The sequence below is a fragment of the Asparagus officinalis genome, chromosome 2 (assembly GCF_001876935.1).
Source record: "Asparagus officinalis chromosome 2, Aspof.V1, whole genome shotgun sequence".
NCBI classification, from domain to species: Eukaryota; Viridiplantae; Streptophyta; class Magnoliopsida; order Asparagales; family Asparagaceae; genus Asparagus; species Asparagus officinalis.
Window position 1 is genome coordinate 76388825 of NC_033795.1, and position 24217 is coordinate 76413041.

The 24217-nt window shown below is 39.0% G+C and overlaps 1 protein-coding gene across 1 annotated transcript in view; it reads right to left on the reverse strand.

Moving 5' to 3' along the window:
- The window catches only part of LOC109831668 (3-oxoacyl-[acyl-carrier-protein] reductase 4-like), a 23080-nt gene extending 5584 nt beyond the window's left edge, over nucleotides 1-17496 (reverse strand). The window contains exons 1-11 of the mRNA XM_020399043.1: nucleotides 17206-17496; nucleotides 16148-16290; nucleotides 9851-9904; nucleotides 8529-8609; nucleotides 8386-8431; nucleotides 8207-8301; nucleotides 8085-8117; nucleotides 5848-5982; nucleotides 5676-5769; nucleotides 5065-5147; nucleotides 4672-4782 (exon numbers count right to left, since the gene is read on the reverse strand). Coding sequence (XP_020254632.1) covers nucleotides 4750-4782; nucleotides 5065-5147; nucleotides 5676-5769; nucleotides 5848-5982; nucleotides 8085-8117; nucleotides 8207-8301; nucleotides 8386-8431; nucleotides 8529-8609; nucleotides 9851-9904; nucleotides 16148-16290; nucleotides 17206-17374 — 966 coding nt within the window. The 5' untranslated portion in view covers nucleotides 17375-17496 and the 3' untranslated portion in view covers nucleotides 4672-4749. The remainder of the gene's footprint in view (nucleotides 1-4671; nucleotides 4783-5064; nucleotides 5148-5675; nucleotides 5770-5847; nucleotides 5983-8084; nucleotides 8118-8206; nucleotides 8302-8385; nucleotides 8432-8528; nucleotides 8610-9850; nucleotides 9905-16147; nucleotides 16291-17205) is intronic.

Here is a 24217-nt window from a genome sequence, read left to right on the forward strand (position 1 = left end):
AGAACAAATTGCAATGAAGCAAGGATTAGAGAAGTGCGCGAGTGGTACAGGTAAATAATTTGAGCCATTAGTATTTCGCCTTTCATCACGTAACTTCTACCTGTCAATGTAGGAGCAAAGGGGCGAGATGCAATGGACGGGAAGGACGTGGGGGAAGCAAGCTGATTCCAACAGGGCACCGAGAGGCTTGCGGGGAATTCTTACAGTGGTTGATAACTTGCCGATTCCCGGCCCGTGGGTCCAAAAAATTTAATAACTATACATCGGCGTTTTTTTAGTACGGCGGGGTCAAGATCATAAACCCGTACTTCCAATTCAAGGGTTCATTGGTCCGCCATACGCAGCGGAATAGATGCGAGAGAGTGATGGTTATCTTCATATACTTCTTTAATTTTTTTTGATATAGAATACGTTTACAAAATGATTAGATATCTTATATTTTTACTATTGCAAAATTGTAGAAACCTATTGTCTGAGACTTACCCTACGGCGTGTCACTATGTTTCAATATCAAAGTTTAGAGGCTGTGCTTCAAACAGTGGCGACATGAGCTGAAGATATCAACATATGGATAATATACCCCAGACTGGCACAGAGAATTCTAAATCTCCGATGAGCTGACGGTGGATTCTCGATCATTTCACGCGCTCTTACTTTTTTATGTGGGATTACGAATTGTCCGCACAGGTATGAGTACAGAATCAGGGATTTTTTAATGAGCATATTGTAATACATTTATTTTTAACACCGCCGTAATTTTTGTAGGATAATCTAGAGGGTCGACGAACTCCGACATTTAGCAGCGCTAAGCTGACACCACTTTGGCATCGATTTCGTTTCGCCAACCTTTGAGTATAGATAGATGGTCGAGACACGGTATAATATTTAAAGTTGATGTATTCACTATGATGAACCAACCTTCAATTTGGCCAAACCTCCGTCGACATTTCTCCTAATTATATTTTGTTAGGGAAGCGATATGCCGAGTTTACTTGAAGCAACAGTAGCTTACGGCACATTTCCTCATACATTAAAGATGAGAAGAAGATTAAAGAACATGGTGTTGTGCTAATTATTTTTCAACAAATCATAAATTAATTAACTATTACGGTTGTTGTAATTTCAGTTAATTAGGAGTTCTAACTTTTGGTTTCTTAACTTGAAAATCAATTATTTGCAATTCAATATATATCTATTTTCTGATGTGAATTTGGAGATATTGATTGCCGCGTCGAAGGATAGACTACGTGGTACACAAGAAGTGATGAATGACCCTCATGTTTTGTCAAGAGAGCGAACAGAATGCCATTGCATGAAATGTGATGGAGGTATAATAACCGGCGTTAGATACCCATTGATGGGGGTTTAGAGCTCAGCGGTCCACTGTACCTCCAGACAAATCCTCACCGGCATGTTCCTCGACAACCTCGACTGCGATACATCATCAACAGAACTCACAACCGACTTCTACAATTATGCGCCTGTCAACCGTTATCTGCGCAGGTTTAGATCGAGCCCTACATTACTCATGCAGAAAATATAACGGCTATCGTGTTCAGATTTTTCTCCATCCCCTACTACGACGATGTTTTTAGACACATCGTTTTATTGCTTGTCCAGGGGAAGATTTAAAAAGCTGAATTATTGGAGAAGTTTTGCCACCAAAGAATTATAGACGCTGGCGCCCACGAGGTAATTAATATATGTCTATATTGTAAAATTTAGTTGCTCTAAATGTAAATCTATTTAATTTTCAGGCTGTCTGGACTTAGCTCGCAGAGCGAGTTATGTGGCTGCAGAGAGGGAAACTTGACGATGATGGACTCTTGATTCTTTTATGAGGTAATGTAGGTTAATTGTATTGTGTGTATGTGTATGTAGAGACAAATTGATGTCAATTTTGGATATTTAGTCTTATCAACCCAAAAAAAGCTCCATGCATGACTCACTAGAAAATTGTTGCCAGTTAGAAGCCATACGCATAGGATGCTTTAGTTGGAATCGATGCAGATATATATATAATATTATACATACATATATATTATACATATATATATATATATATATATATATATATATATATATATATTATATATATATATATATATATATAGATTAATATATATATATATATATAGATATGATTAGGATCCTCAAAGAGTTCACTGCTGTGAGACAGAAATATAAACAAATGTGTTGGCATAGGATAACATATGCATGCAATAGTTGACAAGTGAATGTTTTAGCTGATGAATTTGCATGCAAAGGGAGATTTAAGCATGTATAGATTTAAAGCATATATAGATAAGCATGCGCTTATGATATACCTTTGTAATATAAGTTGAATACTTCACAGGTTTCCTTGCCCTCTTATACATTTTTTGTGATTTTTAATAGAATTACTCAAGCTTTGTTAATTTAGACAGCTAAATCTGCTCTATTCTTGGTTTTTTTTTACCTAATTAATTAGATTTAAGCGTGTTAATAATTTTTAAAGGGTAGCACTTCACCCTACACGGAACAATTAATTCGACCCGTGTAACTGTGAGAGCTAAAACCAGTGATATATATCATATATATATAAGTATATATTATATATATATATATATATATATATATATATATATATATATTATATATATATATAAATATAGCACGTTGACCTGGGTATTAGCTAGCTGCAGCCTATTTTTCTTTTTTCTTTCTTTTCTTTTCTGGCCTGAATTCTCTACGATCTTGAATGTAGAGAATGCATACTATGTTTAGTTAGGTGAGCTAATACTATTGGCTTATCTCACAGGTCCTACAATTAAAAATATTTTTATATTATGTAGATAATAAATATTATTCATGGGGTCCACTAAGTGAAGAGTTTTGATTGGTGAGTTGTAGAGAATCTTTACAATCAAGAATGTAGAGGATCTCTATCCCCCCCCACCCATATGCCCATAAGTTCTCTTTGATTATCCAAGGCTGAGTAAAACATGGATAATTATATGCTCTACGTATTATATGTTAAGTTTCGCTTATTATGTCCAAAGTACTTCAAACCTTCTTGTTTTGCATTGATCTAAGAGCTCTCATCCTTGGCCATTGGACTCCAGACGAGGATAATTACTTGTAAATATTTCTTGTGTTTTTGGCGTGTTTTGTTGCATTTGCATCAACATATTGTGTTCATCGCCCAACGCTCTGAGGTCTTGAACTGAAATATGAAGTTGTTAGCCTCGTGAATATTCTTAATTTAGCCAATGTGTCAAAAATTCACCACATTGCTTTCAGATGACCACACAACTCAGGTTATTCACGCACTTGAAGTAGGTAGGGGGTTCTTTCCTAGAACTTATTTTATCATCTTCAAATACCAAAGATCTAATCGAGCTCTACCCAAGATCAATTGTATAGGGATTTCTTAAATTTTCAAAGCACATCCTTCACAATAAAACACATTGGAGGAGGGCATGTATGATAGTCAACAGGGTTGTTTATAGGCCTGTGTAACCCTAAAACTCAATTATATGGTCTTAAGAATATTACTAAAATGCCATTAAATAACTTTTCTTCAAGATTTCTACTCCATTTTCATTGAATGTGTAACTTTCATAGCATCCCTTTAGATCTCTATTTGCTTAAAAATAATGCCACTTTCTTTTTTATCTTGCAGGTGCATGTGTTTCTTTGAGCATCTCTAGAGAAAAAATGCTCGTGGACTTGGATATCGGTTTGTAAATCGTTGTCGAATTTTTAAATCAAAACTTTCTTTGTGTTGAGACCAAAACAAACAGTGATCCGATTGAGTTGTGCTACAAATTTAAGTGATTTTTATTGTGATTATGTGCTACATATGTATTGTGATTTTTATTGGATTATATGTGTGATTTTGTTGTGATTTTTGTTGTTGATTATATATGTGTTTGTTATTGTGATTATATATGTGTAAACTGGTATATATGTGAAATTTGTGTGATTTACAGGTATATATGTGAGAATCTGGGTATATATGTGTGATGTACAGGTGTATTTGTGTGAGAATTTGTGTGATTTACAGCAAAATTGTGAAATTTGTGTGATTTACAGGTGTATATGTCAGAATCTGGGTAATATTCATATATCACAGACGGATTTTTTACATCCCAGACGGAAATATCCATCTGGGATGTAAAAAAGTCTGGGTTGATATTGGAAAACCCAGACGAAAAATTCCGTCTGGATAGATTATCACAGACGGAAAAAAATTCCGTCTGTGATAATTAATCCAGACGGAATTTTCCGTCTGGGTTTTCCAATATCCCAGACGGTATATTCCGTCTGCTTTAAATAATCCAGACGGAATTTTCCGTCTGCGATATTACGTATCAGAGACGGAAAATTCCGTCTGTATTAATTATTACAGACGGTAAATTCCAGACGAAAAATTCCGTCTGTAATAATTATTACAGGCAGAAACATTCCGTCTGGAAAGAATTACTGACGGTTTTTTTTTCCGTCTAAAAAATTCCGTCTGGAATACAATGCAGACGGAATTTCCGTCTAGAATAACTTATTCTAGACGGAAACAAATTGGACTCGTAATCCAGACGGAATTCCGTCTGGAATAATTTTTCTAGACGGAATTTAAGTTATTCCAGACGGAATTTTCCGTCTGGAATAAGCCGTTTTCTATCAGTGAGAAGAGCCGAATCAAATCATTTGCATGCGTAATTCTTTCAGTTCCGGTATATATCTCCTGTAAGAAAATCGGTATGCCTCCTACATCACCATCCCACCATCAATAGTAAGCACCTGCAGATTATTTAGAAACATGTCAATATTTCAACTTTGAAGGCAAGAAGGTAGATGGTTAAGTGTAAATTTCCACAAAAACCCCCTTGCACTCTGTTTAATTCCCATAAACCCACAGAACTCTTCCCTCAAAACCCCTCTGAATTATGTTTATTCTGAACTTCTCCCACAAAACACTTTGTGTTGGGGGTTTCGGGTTTTGGGTGGGAAAAGTTTTGGGGTTTAGTGGAAAGTTTTGCGCAGTTTTGTGAAATTAACCAATTGATCAAAGGCTAAAGTTACCTGTCCTGTAATGTAACTGGCAGCAGGATTGAGGGACAAAAATTCCACTAAACCAGCAACTTCTTCAGGTTTACCGAACCTCCCTGAAAAAGGCATTATGTAAATAAGAATACTTAAAAGTTTTCGATGGTTAATGATAATGTACTACAAGAAAATAACTATTTTTACAAGGGTTGTAGCAGGCAATTTTACTAAAATAGCTAATGCAGAAATATATTAATTAAGTCTAAAAGAAAATCTTTTGAATGCAATATCTCAGTTCAAGAACTCCCATCGATTGGGTTAATAAAAAATGCACAACTATCAGAAATATTTTTTTTATTCGTGAAAACTACCATGAATTCTAAAAACTGTACAAAAAATACCATAACGCTGTTCGCAACAACTTTCAATAGTGCATCATATTTTTCTGCAGTTTCAAAAGTTCATGGTATTTTTCTCTAATAAAAAGCGAGTTTCAGCTAATTATAACCCTTCAGTAATTTGGCCATAATCTAAATTAGACTTTGATTTTTGTTGAATGAATTTTCGGCAGATAATGCTACCAGTACGCCCTGTAAGTGAATAATGATGCATGTAGTTGGTTTTAAGCACAATAACCAAATACTTACCTAACGGGATACTCTGTAAGAATTTCTTCTCTATATCTTCTCCAAGTTTCGCAGTCATATCAGATGCAATAAACCCAGGGGCAATAGCATTCACCTGAGTTGGCGTTTTACTTATTACCTCAGATATAAGTTTATTTTTTAACTAAATAAATTATTAAATCAGGACAATCACCGTAATATTTCTGCTTGCATATTCCCTTGCAACGGTTTTGGTCAAACCAATCACTCCTGCCTTTGCAGCACTATAGTTGGCTTGACCAACATTTCCAATAAGACCGACAACAGATGCTATATTGACAATCCTACCCTGGAACAAACAACAATCAACTGATAAGAAAAGATTAAGAAGTAAAAGGTGAAGTTGATACGACGAAATTTCCCACTGTATTGTTTCTTTGATATATGCACATATTTCAACTACACTAGATGTAAGTTACAGGAATAAGTGAAAATTTACCTAATACTACTTTTATCGAAAGCAAACATTTTTCTGATAAGTTTAGAGTAAAAAGAACTTTTGAAACTGTTAGAATAGTTAATAGCTTATTCTGCTTTAATACGTTTTTAAATATTCTTTTTGTTCACTCAAAAGTCAAAACTGATCAGACATAGGGAAAAAGCCATCTTTAATTGACATGGAAAATCTATTTGTAAACAAAAAGCAGACACCAATTGTAATTGCAATGCTCTCTAATTCATCAACAAAGGTAGAGGAAAACGTCGGCAAGTATGCCAATTGCTCATACTTAAAATGGGAAAGTTTTACTTTGTCCCTCAACGGGGTACAAAAGAAATATTTTAACAACTTGTTATCCCCTCCAGGTTTGGTTAACTGCTGTGCTCCTTAAGTTATTGTTCTGCTTTGGTTAATTCACCTTCTTATGTTGCAAGGCACCCACTAGAATCTTTTATCGGCGTGAATAACCACATCAATCATGTAATATTTGCCATATATCACTCATTCTTTTCTTCTCAAAAAGATTAGCTATAAGTGCATTGCAACCCCCTCCCATCTATAACCTCTGCCTTTCACCCTTACAAGAGAAAATAATGACATTTCTTTCTCCATATAAATAAACGACAATTGAACGAGAACCTCTAATTTTTGTTTTTTGTGAAGAAGAATAAAAGGAGAACTAGTAGCTATAGTGTCTAATAAGTTCTGGACATTGTTAGTTTTGTTTTGCTTTTCCTTGGTAAAAGGAACATACTAATACCAGAGTCATAACTTTACTTCTTTCATGCGTCTTTTTTCTTCATCGCATGATTGAAACTTCAAAGTTGAAGACTGGGAAATTTCAGCTTGTAATACGTGAATGAGATTCTTATTTTAGAGAGTTTGTAATAAGATTTTTCCGTTTATTCAGAATAGATGGTACCCGTGGTTTATTGGCTCTTATATTTTATCCTTAATTCTAATCAGAACTCTCATAAGATCATATGCTATCATATCAGGAAATATCTTCCATTGTTTTTAGAATAGAAATGTTAGGGAAATAATACAGACTAATAACAGAACTCTTGCCTTTATCTGGCTAGGAACAAACACTTGCTATTTAGATGCCCTTTTGGGCGTAGACTATCCACATTCGAACATACTAAATCGTTTAAAACATATATTGAAAACTCCTCATTAGCAATTCTCTAAATATCTTATTTTGAAGCAATAGATCATGTTTAGCTTGTCATTTATTATTATTATTATTATTATTATTATTATTTTGTGCTTAGGTTCGCAGTGCTCTTCTGTATGCAAACCAAATAGACTTTCTTTGTTGGACCATTACTCTATCAACTTCACCAAAATTTATTTTTACTGAAATTCATTATTTCTTTGCCGATATTAGTTGTTGGAACAATTTTTCAAAACCGACCGAATTTTTTTTTTTTTCAAAATCGACCGTTTTTTTTATTTATCAAAATCGACCCGGTTTTGTGATTAGCAGGTTAACGATTTTGATAAATAAAAAAAAAACAGTCGATTTTGAAAGAAAAAAAATCAGCCGGTTTTGAAAAATTGTTCTTAGTTGTTGCTTTCTCAGTAAAGATTTGCTCTCTTTGCTTCTGAATCATGCATTTTAATCAGCTAGGTACTGTCCACACTTACAAAATTTTCTGGCTCAGCTATTGCTCACCGAGTCCAATTGTTTATATGTCAGTGGCATGAAAAAGTAAACTTCAAAGGTGAAAAGATAGTATTGAAAAGAACTTTGCTACAGGGACCCAAAATATAGGACCAATAGGGGGGACAAGTGAGGTGTCCCCCTCCTATTGGATAATGAGTTGGCCATCATTAATGATGGCTAACTCATTATCCAATAGGAGGGGGACACCTCACTTGTCCCCCCTATTGTCCCATATTTTGGGTCATTGAGGAATTTTTCTATTGAAAAAAAGTTATATACCCACCTTTTTCTTTTTCATCATTATCTTTGCTGCAGCCTGCAAAAGAATAGGCCACCAGTAAGAGAACCAATGGGTGCAGCTGTGAACATAATGAAACAGCAGTCTCAAATCAATTAAAGGTTCACCTGTGTACAAAGGAAAACGCCTGTAAGATTCAGGTCAATCACTTCCTGCCATTGAGATTTCTTCATTCTCATGAGTAAAGTATCTCGAGTAATGCCTGGAATCACCAATACTTTGGATTATAGAAATAAATAGAAGCGTAGTAGAAGTGTAAAACAGATCCAAATATATCACCAACTACCTGCATTGTTGATTAAAACATCAACTGATCCCCATGCATCAACTGCCTGCAAATATCGTATTTTGTATTGTGAGTTTCAATTATGTAATAAAAATGCAACTTTTACTATAGGAACTCTCAGCACTGCACTGCTGTATACCCACAGTTTTAAACATTGATTCCACATCATCTTCTTTTGAAACATCTCCGCCAAAGGTAAGGGCTTGACCACCAGAGGCCTCAATCTGTGACCAAAAATCTTGAAGATTTTAATATGTTAACATTTTAAATGTTGAGGCTCAAGCTAGGTGCGTAACGTGGCATAACCATAGATGAAACACATAATCAGTATAAAGAACAATCTAAAAGGATAAAAACAAAGTAGTTACTTAAGCTATATGCAATCTACAACAAAGCCATTTGTCTCAAGTAGGACCAAAATAGCAAAGCTTATATTGACAAGAATCTCACGGCAAGGTCAAATTCCCTAACCACCTATTTAGTATCACAAGCCAGATTTAGAGAAACTTTACCTCTTTCATACACCATACTGTCATTGTAATGCTATGAAACTGAGCTTAGATCGATGAACTTTGACTTTCAACTATTTTCCTTAAGAGTAATGAAATTCCATGTAAATTCACTTATCAGTTCTTTAAAATAATTATCGAAATATTGCAATCAGCATAGTACTGCTTATTTAAATGATCTGTAAACATGATTTAGGGCACCTTCCAAGTTAAGTTTATAGAATAACAATGTATATCTAATTGACTAGAAATGGTTTATTTGATGGATACAGTTTTTTCCCTTAATATTAAATTAACCTTCATATTTTTTGGGTTTGATAGCACGGTCAAAAACAAATGTCCCAAGTTTAATAGTAATTTTGTAAAAAGTCATGCAGCCAGAGAAAGCCTCCCAGTATTTAAAAGAAAAGAAAAGATCATTTACTAGGAAAGACATTGCCATTAGTCAGGAAAAGAATACCCGAGTAACTCACTGCATTATTTACTAATAAAACTATTTGACAGTAGGATGACTGAAAAATAGCTGCAAGCATAACTAACTGATTAGCCTTCATCCCAATGGTCCATTGATCCACTATTAGTTCTTAAACAGTTCATTCAGGGTTTTTGTAACTTGCTCACCAATGAACTAAGGCATGAGTTGCAATGATGGAGTCAGCTACAAGTTATAGATTTTTCAGTTAGTGCTGATGGAACTAAAGTAAATTATTGATTCCATATTGGGTTCCTCGAGTGGAAGCTGCACCGGTATACTATAGAAATATGCATGAAGTTTATGAAGTTGAGCTTAGGAATTTCATAAAGGGACAGCTTGATAGCATGTTCTCACATGCAAGATCACTTTAATCATCAGAGATTACAGCATGTAATATGAACTATGATATTATTAACGTGTTAGATAAATTAGTTTTCAAAACGAATCAAGGAAATCATCTAAGAAGGACCATCATGCTCACATCTTCTGCAACTTCTTCAGCCTCCTTTGATGACCTTGCATAGTTAACAAGGACCTGTTATAGAATTAGAAAACGATCAGCATTTGGTTTTATGTAAAGTTATACAACAGATGCACTTGTAGTACACACTGAATCAGGTTGACAAGATCCGTCATGTTAGATGCATAGGAGATAACGTAAAAAACACTAAGAATGCAGGAGGCAGAACTGATAGCTGAAGCAATAAAAACAAAGAAGCGTAGAGAAACTACTTGTTAAAGGATCTTACTATAAGCTCTAGATCGATCATATCATAGCTCCTTTCTAATTAATGTTTATCTTAAACTAACAAGATATTGCCACTATTTCCCATTTAGTTTCCTAATGGTGAATACTGTAAGCTTGACTACTAAAATCAGAAAATAAGTTCAGATCTTAATTCAATTGGAATCCTTATTAAGGGTTATACATACTAATAGCTAAACACGGCAGCAAAGCATTTTCACTTTGTCCCTAAAAGTATTATCTAATTCAATTTCATTATGTCCTTTATATTGAAATTTTCAAGCCCCTCCTTATTAAGAAAAATAAAAACCAACTGCCCTTACACGCATGATCTCTCATAACTGTTACTCGGTTCAATTTCTTTGTGGTGTCTTAACAAAAACCTGCATTGATTTGTACTTTTTCGCCTTTATACTGTGATTTTGTACTTTACTATTTTGTGTCTTCCTAAAAATAAAAAAGTAAAAAATAACTGTCTCGGAATTATGATAAATTTGAATAACAAAAATAATATACTAATTATTGAGAATGAAAACCCTAATCTTATTCATGAGATAAGATGGGCTTATATAGGCCCCTACAACTTACACATAAGCCCCTAAACATATTACTATTTCAACACTCCTCCTCAAGATGGGCGAAAGATATCCACTAAGCCCATCTTGTCACATCCTCTAATCATATCTACTGAGCTAAGCCCCTTAGTCAGACAATCTGCTGCCTGATCCTTAGTTGGAACATGACTTAACTCCAGTAGTCCATTGTCCAACTTCTCTTTGATGAAGAACCTATCGATCTCGATGTGTTTGGTTCTATCATGCTGCACTGGGTTGTTGGCGATACTGATGGCTGACTTGTTATCACACCACAGCTTCATCTTGGCTCCTTGATCCAGCTTCAGCTCCACCAACATACTCTTTAACCACAATAACTCTGTAACTCCTAAGGCCATGGCTCTATATTCTGCTTCAGCTGTTGATCTCGCTACCACCGATTGCTTCTTGCTCTTCCACGAGACCAAGTTACCTCCTACAAAGATACAATATCCTGAGGTGGATCTCCTGTCATCAGCACAGCTAGCCCAATCAGAGTCGCAATAACCCTCGATGTTCACATGTCCATTCTTCCTGAATATCAGTCCCTTCCCGGGGGCACTCTTTAAATATCTCAGAATCTGGTACACAGCGTCCATATGACCCTTCCTCGGATCGTGCATGTAGCGACTCACCACGCTCACTGCAAAAGAGATATCAGGACGTGTGTGACTCAAATAGATCAATCTTCCCACCAGCCTCTGGTATCTGTCACGATCAACTGGTTCTCCGGCCTCAGCACCTAGTTTGAACTTCTGGTCGATCGGTGTAGTTGCAGGTTTGCACCCTAACATCCCTGTCTCTTTGAGAAGATCCAGTGCATACTTTCTCTGGGATAGGACGATTCCCTCCGCTCCTCGAGCTATCTCTATTCCAAGAAAGTATCGAAGCAAACTAAGATCTTTCACCTCGAATTCCTTACCCAGTCTTACTTTGAGTTGGGCAATCTCCTTCTCATCATCTCCTGTAATAATCATATCATCCACATATACCGCCAGCATGGTAATGTGGCCTCCACTTCGTCGAAAGAATACGGTATGATCGGCGTTGATCTGCTGGTACCCCATACCAATCATAGCCCTTCTGAATCTGTCGAACCAAGCACGGGGAGATTGCTTCAGACCATAGAGAGACTTCTTCAATCTGCAGACCTTTCCCACTGTCTGATCTGTACCAAATCCTGGTGGTATCTCCATGTATACCTCCTCCACTAGATCTCCATGAAGAAATGCATTCTTCACATCTAGTTGGTGTAACTTCCATCCACCATTTATTGCCAGAGAGATTAAGGTCCGAACAGTGCTCATCTTCGCCACCGGTGCAAAAGTCTCATCATAATCGATGCCATATGTCTGACTATACCCTTTTGCCACCAGACGAGCCTTGTAGCGCTCAACTTGTCCATCTGGATTCTGCTTCACAGTGAAGACCCACTTGCACCCAACTGCTCTCTTCCCTTCTGGTAATTTTACTAGCTCCCAAGTGCGGTTTTTCTCAAGAGCTCCTAGCTCCTCATGCATAGCTGCTTTCCACTTTGGATCCTTCTTAGCAACCTGCCAATTGTTAGGTACAGTAACAGAATCCAATGATGCAATGAATGGGTGGATATTAGAATATGATATAAATTGGGCAAGATCCCAACCATATCTATCGGGAGGATGTCCCGCATTGCTGCGAGTAGTCCTCCGTACTGATACTGGTGTGGGAGGAGTAAGGGGAGGATTGATATCACCTTGGAAGGAATCTGATGGTGGTGTAGGTGTCTCAGGAGTCGGGACAGGCGTTGATAAGGGACTTGGCACTAGTGGCACTGTAGGTACTGTTTCCGCAAGTTGCTTCCCCTTCCTACTATAGGTAAGTAGCTCCCCCTGAGCCGTGGGCCTAACACCTCTTGTCTCCTTATCTTCTTCTTCTTTATTCTCCTGCTCCTCCTCAACCAATTCTCCTTCCCAAGGAATCGTTAGAGAAATCGATTTCTCTATATTATTCTCTACATTATTCATCTGCCTCTCACCATTCTCCCCTTCTCGCCTCATACTTCCAGTATTGGGCGAGTCACCAACGGATGAGGGTACCTTCTGTGTGTAATATGGCTCAAATTCACGAAAGTACACATCCATGCTTACGAACAGCCTTTTCTCCACCGGGCTCCAGCAAACATATCCCTTTTGAGTAGCAGAATATCCCACAAAAATACACTTCACCGCTCTAGGGGCAAGCTTCCCGACGGATGGTCTGTTATCCTTCACAAAACACACACAGCCAAATACCTTCAGTGGAAGAATCCCACCATTATCTCCTTTCAATGTCTCACACGGAGACTTCCAATCCAGTACTCTCGAGGGCATTCTGTTGATCAGCGCCGCTGCAGTCAACACTGCTTGCCCCCACAATGTTTCTGGGACATTCATGGAGATCATCATACTTCTAGCAACCTCTAAGAGATGTCTGTTCTTCCTTTCTGCTACCCCATTCTGAGCTGGTGTGTATGGACACGTAGTCTGGTGTTGTATTCCATGAGATGACAAGTATTCTCCAAACACTTTGTTGGTGTACTCTGTCCCATTATCAGATCTCAATACCTTCACCACTGCTCCATATTGGGTCTGAACATTCCTATGAAAGTTTTGAAAGCAGCCAAACACTTCACTCTTATTCTTCATCAGGTATAACCAAGTAACGCGAGAGAAGCAATCAATGAATGTAACAAAATACTTGTATCCGTTCATAGAACTTGTGGAACAAGGCCCCCAAACATCTGAATGTATCAGATCAAATGCATGAGAACTCCTATGATCAGAACTAACATAAGAGCTTCTAGTAAGCTTTCCCAACTTACATGCATCACACACAAGTTTCTCTTTATTTGCTTTCTCAAATAAAGATGGATACAATCTACTTAAAGTACCAAAGGATGAGTGTCCCAAGCGCTGGTGATGAAGCATCAATTCACTCTCGGCACTCATTTCAGATCCTACTCCTGCTTTCTCTACCATTGACACCAAAGCTGAGTCCAGTCCCTCACGATCCAAGTACCACAGTCCATTACTCCACGTGCCAGTCCCAAGTCTCCGTCCTGTCCCTTTCTCCTGGAAGATCACCTTGGGAATATCAAAAGAAACGATACATTTTAGTTGGAGGATAATAGCACTAATGGACAAAAGATTTACTGGAAAGGAAGGAGCATGCAAAACATTGGACAGAGTTACAGAACCTGTACAATTAACAGTACCCTTACCAACCACAGGCTGAAATGTACCATCAGCTGTTTGGATGCTATCTGCTGATGCTAGGTGAGTGTATGACGAGAACTCACTAGCGTTGCCCGTCACATGTCGAGATGCACCGGAGTCGACAATCCATTCTGATGGTCTATTGGGAGACATAGAAGCAAGAGCATGTATGTCATCCGTACATTTGATCGGATGAGCATAAGTAGCAGAGTTGCCTTTGGATGTCTCCTCAGTTCCACTTCTTCTGTCTCCATCTCCTGCTACTCTCTGCTTCCTTCGAAGAATCTCCAGGAGCATATGGTCCTCCTCAGTAAAGACCATCTCAGTTGCTTCCCCTTCCTCTGCTACCATCATATTCGCCCGATTCCCTGCTCCTCTTTCACCTCGTCGACCCCCACGGCCACGACCACGACCTCCGAACTGTACACGTCCACCCGAATCTCCTTCCTTGGGTGGCTTGGTGCAAGCATGCCTTAGATGACCCACCGTGCCGCAGTTGTAGCACTGTCGAGTCTCTCCCCTAGATCTGCTAGAGGCTGCCAGTGCTGACTTCACCACAGGAAGTCCACATGTCCCCGCCTGTAGCCGAATGCGAGTCTCCTCCTGGATCATAGCAGAGACAGCCTCCTCAAGTGTGGGAATCTTCGGCTGAGCTAGTAGCAATGCGATTCGCTGAGCGAACTCTGATGTCAATCCCTTGAGAAACACCATAGTCCTCTCCTGTAGAAAGGCCTCCCGTTCTTTACACCCCGGGTCCTTGCAGCTAGCCCGAGGGGAAAAATGATCATAATCCAGCCACAGACGCTCCAATTCTGTAGCATATTCCTGTACAGTCCTCTCTCCCTGGACTGTGGCGTCGACCTCCCCTTTAATCTGGAATACCCTCAGGTTATTCCCGACTCCGTCATATGTCCTCCTCAACTTCTCCCAGACGTCCTTCACCTTCTCAATGCCATCCACTGTGGCTGCGATCGTCGGGACCAATGAATTGAGAAGCCATATGTACACCAACATATGAGTGGACTTCCACTCATCTCTTCTCTCCGAGTCCTCCGGCTCTGTCACCTCTCCTGTCAGATAACCCTCCAGATTCCTCCCTGCAAGGATGTATCTCACCCGTCGCGACCAGCTCAGGTACGTATTCGGTCCATCAAGCTTCAGATCGATGGTCGGAAGCTCCAACTTCTTCGATGGTTTTGTCGCACTCTCACCAGCCGACAACTTCATTAGCTTCATCAAAGTTGATACCTCCGCGGGGTTCAACTTCTTGATGATCTCCTCCATCGAATAGGCTTCAGACCCACCGCCTGTTCACCTTCTCTTCCAACGCTTGTTGTGTGCAGTAAAAATTTCGGCAGCACCTCTGCCACACAACAAGAGTAGGATCTCAAACAAATTCTCGTTTCTCAGAGGAAACAAGAACCAAAACCAGTTATATATCTCATCGATGTGAGATATAAACTCTTCCTGTCATCAGTTCGAGGACTGAGTCAAGGGAACCCATGCCAAACTCTAGGTCCGACATAGCGCAGCAGGGGGGGCTTGAGGTGGCAGCGGCTAGGAAAGGGTTTGGAGGTGGCAGCAGGGGGGTCTGGTCGGGTCTGGGGGGTTCTGGTCGTAGGGTTTAGGGTTGAGGAGGGGGTTCTGGTCGTGGGGTTCTGGTCGGGGTGGTCTGGGGTTCTGGTCGTGGGGTTTGCGGACAGGAGGGGGTGGGGGTCAGGTGGGTCTGGAGCCGTGGGGAGTTCTGGTCGTGGGTTTGGGGCTGCTCTGCAGGAGGCGGAAGGGAGGAGGGTCTGATCGGACAGAGATCAAGGGGGGGTTGGAAGCTGATCGGGGAAGAAGAGGGGGGGGGGCGGCGGCTAGGGGTAGGTAGGGTTAGGTTTTTTGTGGAGGCTCTGATACCATATTGAGAATGAAAACCCTAATCTTATTCATGAGATAAGATGGGCTTATATAGGCCCCTACAACTTACACATAAGCCCCTAAACATATTACTATTTCAACACTAATCTTCAATAGGAAAAAGAAACAGATATTTTAGCAAAGCCAATTAGTCGATTAACACTGCAAGTCCGAAACCAGATTATCTATTTATGAAGATATCATAATCATACATATCCTCCTAGTGGTTACCCATTTAGTTCTTGAGAACCCTAAAGAATACAATAACAAGAGTAGATATTGAAAGATCATATAAGCCTACTGACCTTGCAACCAGCTTTACCCATAGCCAAACCTATCGCCTTTCCAATACCTCTGGAAGCTCCTGTTATTATTACAATAGGTGCTTCTACTTTGGGGGTTTCCTCAACTGTTGCTTGTGCAACAGCTGCAACATGAGTTCTCACACCTGTGTGTATCATGTATAGCACAGAAAATGTCATAGTGATAGCTTAACAGAAAATACAAGTTGGGTACGACTATTGCTTCTTATTATAAACTTAGAAAGAAATGTTCTATATATATATTGGTTAAGAAAAATTTATTGTTGCACTTTAAGCAGAGATCATTTTTTCATCATAAGTATAATTGTGTGGCACAAGTAACAAACGGATCTCCTGATATGTGTGTAGCTAAAAGGAAAAAGCACTCCAGGTGCGGAACTTGATATCGTGTTCAAGTTTCAAGTTAAATGCTATAACAATTATAAAAACATAACGTAAACTGTAATATATGAGAAAATAGTCGAACATAACTCGCATCATTGGTGCTAATTTCCATAAGAAATTACTCAGACAGTGCAACACAGAGATAAGAGATGGAGCAATTACTCACAGTCAACTAAAAATCCAATCTCAACCTCAGTTACATCCAAGTACATCAACCAACACTTGTTACCCATTTTCTAATTTTTCAATTTCTCGACAAAATGGCAGCTTAACAAGAAATAATCAAACACAAGTTGCACAACCGCTCATTTTTTTGTCGGAAGCGACTTGGACCAATGCAGATACTCAGAACTAACACAACCGGAGCAGTTACTCACAGTTGAATCACACTCTCAATTTTATCCAAGTATACCAATCCAATCTTCTTTTACCCATTTTCTAATATCTCAATTTCTCGATAAAAAAACAGCCTAATATAGAAAATAATCAAGAGATGCACACAGATAAAATATAATCTCGTTTATATCCAAAAGTAAACCAAGGCAAAACCTTTTTTTTTTATATAAAAAAACCCATGTTCTGATTTTCGTAAATCACGATTAAACGCAGCTTAATATAGAAAATGGAGAAAAGAGAAAAAGGGATTGATCAGTTACCGGGGAAAGTGGGGGGAACATTGGAAGATCTGAGGGAGGAGCGGAGGTGAGGGTAGCGGGGGGTGACCGGAACAGCGTTGAGGAGCGGTGGGGTGCTGCGCGGTGCAGCGGAGAGTATCGGGTTGAGGCTGAAGACGGAGGATGAGGAGAAGGATACGGAGGCGGCCATGAGACAGAGAGAGAGATCAAAGAGAGAATTTGATCGGAGATTTGGAGGCTCCGTCAACAAGCAGAGAGAGACTGTAGAGATCTCCGCCGCGCTTTAAAACAAACATTTGAAGTTCTGTTGACCGACGAAATATACAGTTTTTACCTTAAAAACAAAAAAGCCCTTTTTTCCTTTTTTTTTTAAGATGTTAGCCACTTATATCTTTAATATTTGGGGAAAATGCTTCCGGCCCCCAAAACCCAAGAAAACGTGCTCACTCAAGACTTTGTCAACGGGTACTTTGCCTCAAAAAATAAAGATTTTGTTCTCTTAGCCCCAAAACACAAAACCCAAAAGATTAAAATATGTGAAAAGCATAATACCATTCTCTCTCTTTATCATGATGCTACTGAGATGATTGATGGGGATTGTTATTTTATTATATTTGTTATTTATGAGGAGAACTAACTGTTTATATTGGGAGATTGTTAAAGTTACGGGTTAATTGTTAAGGTTACGAGTTAATTGTTAAGGTTACGGGTCAATTGTTAAGGTTATGGATTCCTTCTCTCTCTCTCTCTCTCTCTCTCTCTCTCTTTATCATGATGTTACTGAAATGATTGATGGGGATTGCTATTTTATTATTTTCATTGTTGATGAGGAAACTAATTGTTTTTGTTTATATTGGGAGATTTTCAATGTTACGGGTTAATTGTTAATGTTTACGGGTTAATTATTAAGGTTACGGGTCAGTTGTTAATGATACGGGTCAGTTGTTAAGGTTATGGATCGGTTGTTAAGGTTACGGGTTAGTTGTTAAGGTTATGGATCGGTTGTTAAGATTACGGGTTGATTGTGAAGGTTACACGTTGGGATATATATGTATATATATTTTAAGTGGAATGAATACTTTGGGTCACTTGGCCTAGTGGTAAAGTTTGGAAGTTTGGACAAGAGGTTAGGGGTTCAAAAACCCCTACAACCACAATATTTTTAGAATATTAAGGATAATGGTTCGTTGTGAAGATTATGCATTGGTTGTGAAGGTTACGAGTTGGTTGTTAAGGTTACGGGTTGTTTGTTAAGGTTATGGGTTTGTTATGTAGGTTACATGTTTGTTGTTAAAGATATGCGTTTGTTGTGAATGTTACACTTTGGTTGTGAAGTTAACCTTAACAACCAACTCGTAACCTTAATAACCAACCCGTAACCTTCACAACCAATGCATAACCTTCACAACCAACCTTTATCCTTAACAACGAACCCGTAACCTTAACAACCGACCCGTAACCTTAATAACCAAAGTATAACTTTAACAACTAAAAATATTGTGGCTGTACCCCTAACCTCTTGTCCAAACTCCCAAACTTTACCACTAGGCCAAGTGACCCAAAGTATTCATTCCACTCAAAATATATATACATATATATCCCAACGTGTAACCTTCACAACCAACCCGTAACCTTAACAATCGACCCATAACCTTAACAACTAACCCGTAACCTTAACAACCGATCCATAACCTTAACAACTGACCCGTATCATTAATAATTATATATATATAGAGAGAGAGAGAGAGAGAGAGAGAGAGAGAGAAGTGATCCACAACCTTAACAATTGACCCGTAACCTTAATAATTAACTCGTAACCTTAACAATTAACCCATAACTTTAACAATCTCTCAATACAAACAGTTAGTTCTCCTCATAAACAATGAAAATAATAAAAAATAAAAATAATAAAATAACAATCTCCATCAATCATCTCAGTAGCATCATGATAAATAAGAGAGAGAGAGAAGGGTATTATGGTCTTCACATATTTTAATCTCTTAGGTTTTGTGTTTTGGGGGCTCAGAGAACAAAATCTTTATTTTTGGGGGCAAAGTACCCGTTGACAAAGTCTTGGGGAGGGAGGGGGGAGCATGTTTTCTTGGGTTTTGGGGGCTGGAAGCATTTTTCCCTTAATATTTTGAATTACTCCCTCGAATTAATGAAATAGCCCTTCGTTCTCAAGTTTCATGTACGTTAGGATCATATCCGTACAATTTCTTTTATTTAATAACAAACGTGTATTTGTGACTACTAACAAAGCAGTAAGTTCATCATGATGAGACGATCGAGCTGGTCTGTAGAAGCAAAAAAATTTAATCATGGGCGAAAATGAAGGAATTGTTGAAAGCTTGTTTTCTTCATATCTATTATTGTGTATTCAACCGACATCCAAGTTCACGCTCTAACTATGGTTATGGAAGGATTAAGGAGCCCCAGCTTGACCCTAAGCAAGACGTTGGAGTTTGGAAGAGCACTGAAGAAGGAATAAAGAAAAAAAACAACCTTCATAGCACAATATCTTCCACATGAGATGCACTGTGATGCAAAAAGATTTATGATGTTATCATTAACAGTGGCAATAGAAAGAATCTTATCTCTCAGCAGTTGGTGTATAAATCAGGTATGAAGATAGAGAAACACTCACTTCCCTACAAGATTGACTAGATTTGCAAGGGCAATGATGTGCAAATCGACGAGGCATGTTAGGTATGTTTTTCTATCAGCCGCAACTATGTCGATGAGGTATTGTGTTATGTGATCGAAATGGATACTTGTCATATATTTTAGGTAGGCCATGACAGTTCAATGTTGGTGCCACACATAGGAGCAGAGACAATGCTTATATCTTTAAAAAAGACGAATGTCGAGTTGTGCTCATGCCTCTTACAAAAATGGTGCCATCAAAGATGGATGTTGCTGAAAAGAAGACTTTTTTATTATTGACAGTGAAGCTTTCATAAAAGACTTCAAATCTATCTGAAGAGGTCAATGGTCTAGTTGCAACAAAAAAGGAAGATCATGTTGCCTTCGAGATAACTCTTGAAGTACAAGCCTCTTGTTGCAACTAAGATCCCTGATTTTGATGATGATATGCAAGTAAATTTGGAAATTATTCATGAAATTCTCGGAGCTATTGTGAATGATGTAACACCAGCTGATGTTATTCTGGTATAGAAGAGTAAAATAAAAAATACGATTAGTCATATGTGTAACTTGCTTAGTGGAGAGCCTAAAATAGAGGAGATGGAATATAAGAGAAATTCTTCTTTTAAAACAAAGAGTGTTAATGATTTTCGACAACATTGAAATGAAACTTTAGGTACAAGAATATAAAAGGCAACAAGAAAAGGATTTAGAGGAGTTTTCCTAGTTACGTGTAGATCCACATGTCGTCAGTCACAAAACAATGATGTGGGAAAAATTCATTCAAAATCTAATTCAGAAATAATATCTAGCCAAGGAGGTAAAACAGCAGATAGAGAACATCAATGCTAAGTACAAAGTGAATGCTTATTGATGCAGGAGAAGAAAAATGTTTATCGATGTAGCTACAATTCAAGAAAATATAAGTTCAGGGTCAAGCTTCTTTCAAACAAAGGGAGACTTATGATATTTAATGGATAATTTTATGGAGGAGCGGGACAATTACAAGCTAAATGCAAATACATATATATTATTGACTTTCACAAAAAAATATATATATCTTTCACTCGGGAAGGTGGATTCTTACACATTATATATGTAAATTGTCTATCTTGATGAGACGAAGCCAATAGGATTGTCAAATCTCATTGGTGTCATCAATTTTAACAGAAATCCAAAATAGTTAATATTTAGCTTATTTTTAGTAATAAAGTTGGAGAGATTATGAAATAAATTCGACTTTGATTCATGTTGGCTGATTTTTTTTACTTTATTATAGAGCGTCTTTTAGGTAGGATTTGATACTTTTTATTTTTTATAGTTCTGATCTTAGCAGTAGTCTTATTTGTTTTCTATTTAAGCATAGTACCGTAAGCCTAAGAGACATAACATTTCATCAATAAAAATTCTTTTATTTTTTATTTTTTGATTCATGGATTAGAAGTTCTTCGTGGACTTGGAGAATGATGTTTGTGGATTCAATAAGCACCCTTGATGAATTCTGTGATTTTTTAATTCCGCGTTGTGTTAATAAAGAAATAAATCCTCAAAGGATGGAGGTGAAGAAAAGAAATTGTTAGCCGAAAGCTCTGCCTACCCTTTTTGACAAAGGAGTTCACTTTTTGACAAAATCAAAAAGTGATGGCCGTTTTATTTGAAGAATTATAAAGGATGTGGGTCTCACAAATATTTTATTATTAGTGGCGAGTCCCACTGATAATATTTTATTTGTGCATAGTATTTCCCAAACACTATAAATAGGGCCCTAAACTCTTAAGGAAATCTCATCCCAGAAACAACTCCTCTTATAGAAGAGTAAGAGAGAAAACACAGAGAGAGTTTGTGAGAGTTTTTGGAGTGTATCTGATCAAGAGAGGGTGTTCTCTTTGATCTATTCTTTTGGGATATAAAAGAATTTGGCGTCGTCGTTACACCGTAGAGTAGCTCCGAAGGAGTGAACCACGTATATCTGTGAGTACTCTGGTTGATCTTGTGCCTTTATTTTGTGTATTGCGTCTCCGTTAGAGGCGTTCTTATTGGGGTGTATCCTAACAACTGGTATCAGAGCCTGACTTAGAGTATATATATCTGCTTATCGTATGCTCTATGGCTGCCACTAAAAGTGGATCCTCCACATCAGAAAATAAGTTAGATTAATATTTACTCTTTTAAGGCATTGGACACTATTCACGTGTACGATACTATTCACGTGTACGGTACTATTCACGAATATGGTACTATTCACGAATACAGTATTATTCATGAATACGGTACTATTCACAAATACGGGAAAGACGTAATCTTTCGCCATGGGATCTACAGTTGAAGACAACAGGCTTCGAATTGAGAAGTTCGGCGGCCAAAATTTTAGGTATTGGAGGATGCAAATAGAAGACTATTTGTACCAGAAGGATCTCTTCCAACCCCTCCAAGGAGAGGCGGGAAAACCTAAGAAGATGGACGACGATAAGTGGAAGGTGCTCGATCGTAAAGCACTTGCCAGCATCAGGCTCAACCTTCACCAGCATGTGACTTACAACGTCTCGTATGCGACCACCACCAAGGAGTTGATGGAGGCCTTGGAGGCGCTGTATGAGAAGCCGTCTGCTTCAAATAAGGTGTACCTGATGAAGAAGCTATTCAATCTCAAGATGCAGCAAGGAGCTCGCGTGGCGGACTTCTTGAACGAATTTCAGGCTGTGGTGCAACAGCTTGCTGCAGTAGATCTAAAGTTCGACAACGAGATCCAAGCTCTTCTGCTACTTTCTTGTCTACCAGATTCATGGGAGAATATGGTAATGGCGGTGAGCAACGCTAATGGCAATGACAAGATGAAGCTCGACACAGTGGTTGGGGCATTTCTGGATGAAGAATCTCGCCGCAAAGTCTCAGGAGCTGAGGCCTCTAGCAGTGGGAGTGCTCTGCATGTCGAGGCACGAGGGCGTGCACAGAAGAAGGGTAGGGGACGACGAGGCCAATCAAAATCCAGAGGGAAGTCTAAAGGGCCTAACCCGAATGGTTATGGTGAAGGGAAGTGCTTCAGATACGGAAAGAAGGGCCACTTTGCACGGGACTGCAGAGTTACTGTTCAAGCATCAGCAGGGGATGATCAGGCTGACGGTGTAGCCAATCTCATGCACGAGACGGATTCGGATGCACTTCTCCTATCCCTAGAAGACAAAAGTGATGCGTGGGTCATCGACTCTGGCGCATCTTTCCATGCAACCTCACAATAAAAGCTGCTTTCATCGTTCGTGAAGAAGGACTTGGGGACAGTCTATCTTGGCGACGATCAACCTTGCAAGGTTTCCGGGAAGGGAAATTGTACCCTTAATATGGAGGGCGGGACCACCTTGACGTTGAATGATGTTCGGCATGTACCGGATCTCAGACGAAATCTTATATCAGTCGGACAACTGACTGACTCTGGTTATAAAGTATCCTTCGAGTAGAGAAGCTGGAAGGTGTCCAAGGGTGCCCTGGTGTTGGCACACGGCAAACGCGAGGGGTCTCTCTACATCGCCAACGGGAAGATCGACCACTTGCTTGCCGCAGGACAAGCATCATCATCATCATCCGTCGACTGCATGACTTGGCATCGACGACTTGGCCACATGAGCGAGAAGGGGATGCAGATTATGGCCGCGGGAGAGAGGCTTCCGGGTCTGAACAAGATCGATCTGACTTTCTGTGAGGACTGCATCCTAGGCAAACAAAAGAAGGTGAGCTTCAACAAGATCGGACCGGTTCCAAAACTGCAGAAATTGGAGTTGGTGCACACCGACGTGTGGGGACCTGCGCAAGTCACATCTGTTGGTAACTCTCTTTACTTTGTCACTTTTATTGATGATGCTACGAGAAAACTATGGGTGTTCTTTGTCACTTTTATTGATGATGCTACGAGAAAACTATGGGTGTTCTTCTTGAAGCACAAGTCAGATGTTTTTATCATCTTCAAGAAGTGGCTTGCCTGTGTGGAGAATGAAACAGGCAATAAGCTGAAGTGCCTAAAATCCGATAATGAAGGTGAGTATTGCAGCCAGGAGTTCAAGAACTTCTGCTCGTCCCATGGGATTCGGAGACTGAAGACCGTCCCAGGAACACCTCAGCACAACGGAGTGGCGGAGCGCATGAATCATACTATCTTAGAGTGCGTCGGAAGCATGAGGATCCATTCCGGATTGCCCAAGAGCTTTTGGGCTAAAGCTGTCAATACTGCTGCATACTTGATCAACCGCGGGCCATCCGCGACTCTCAGTTATGGGATACCTGAAGAGGCTTGGACCGGAAAGAAGCTGAAGTTAGAACACTTACGAGTATTTGGTTGTGACGCCTATGTCATGACCAATCCTGCAGACCGATCAAAGCTTGATCTAAAGTCAAAGAA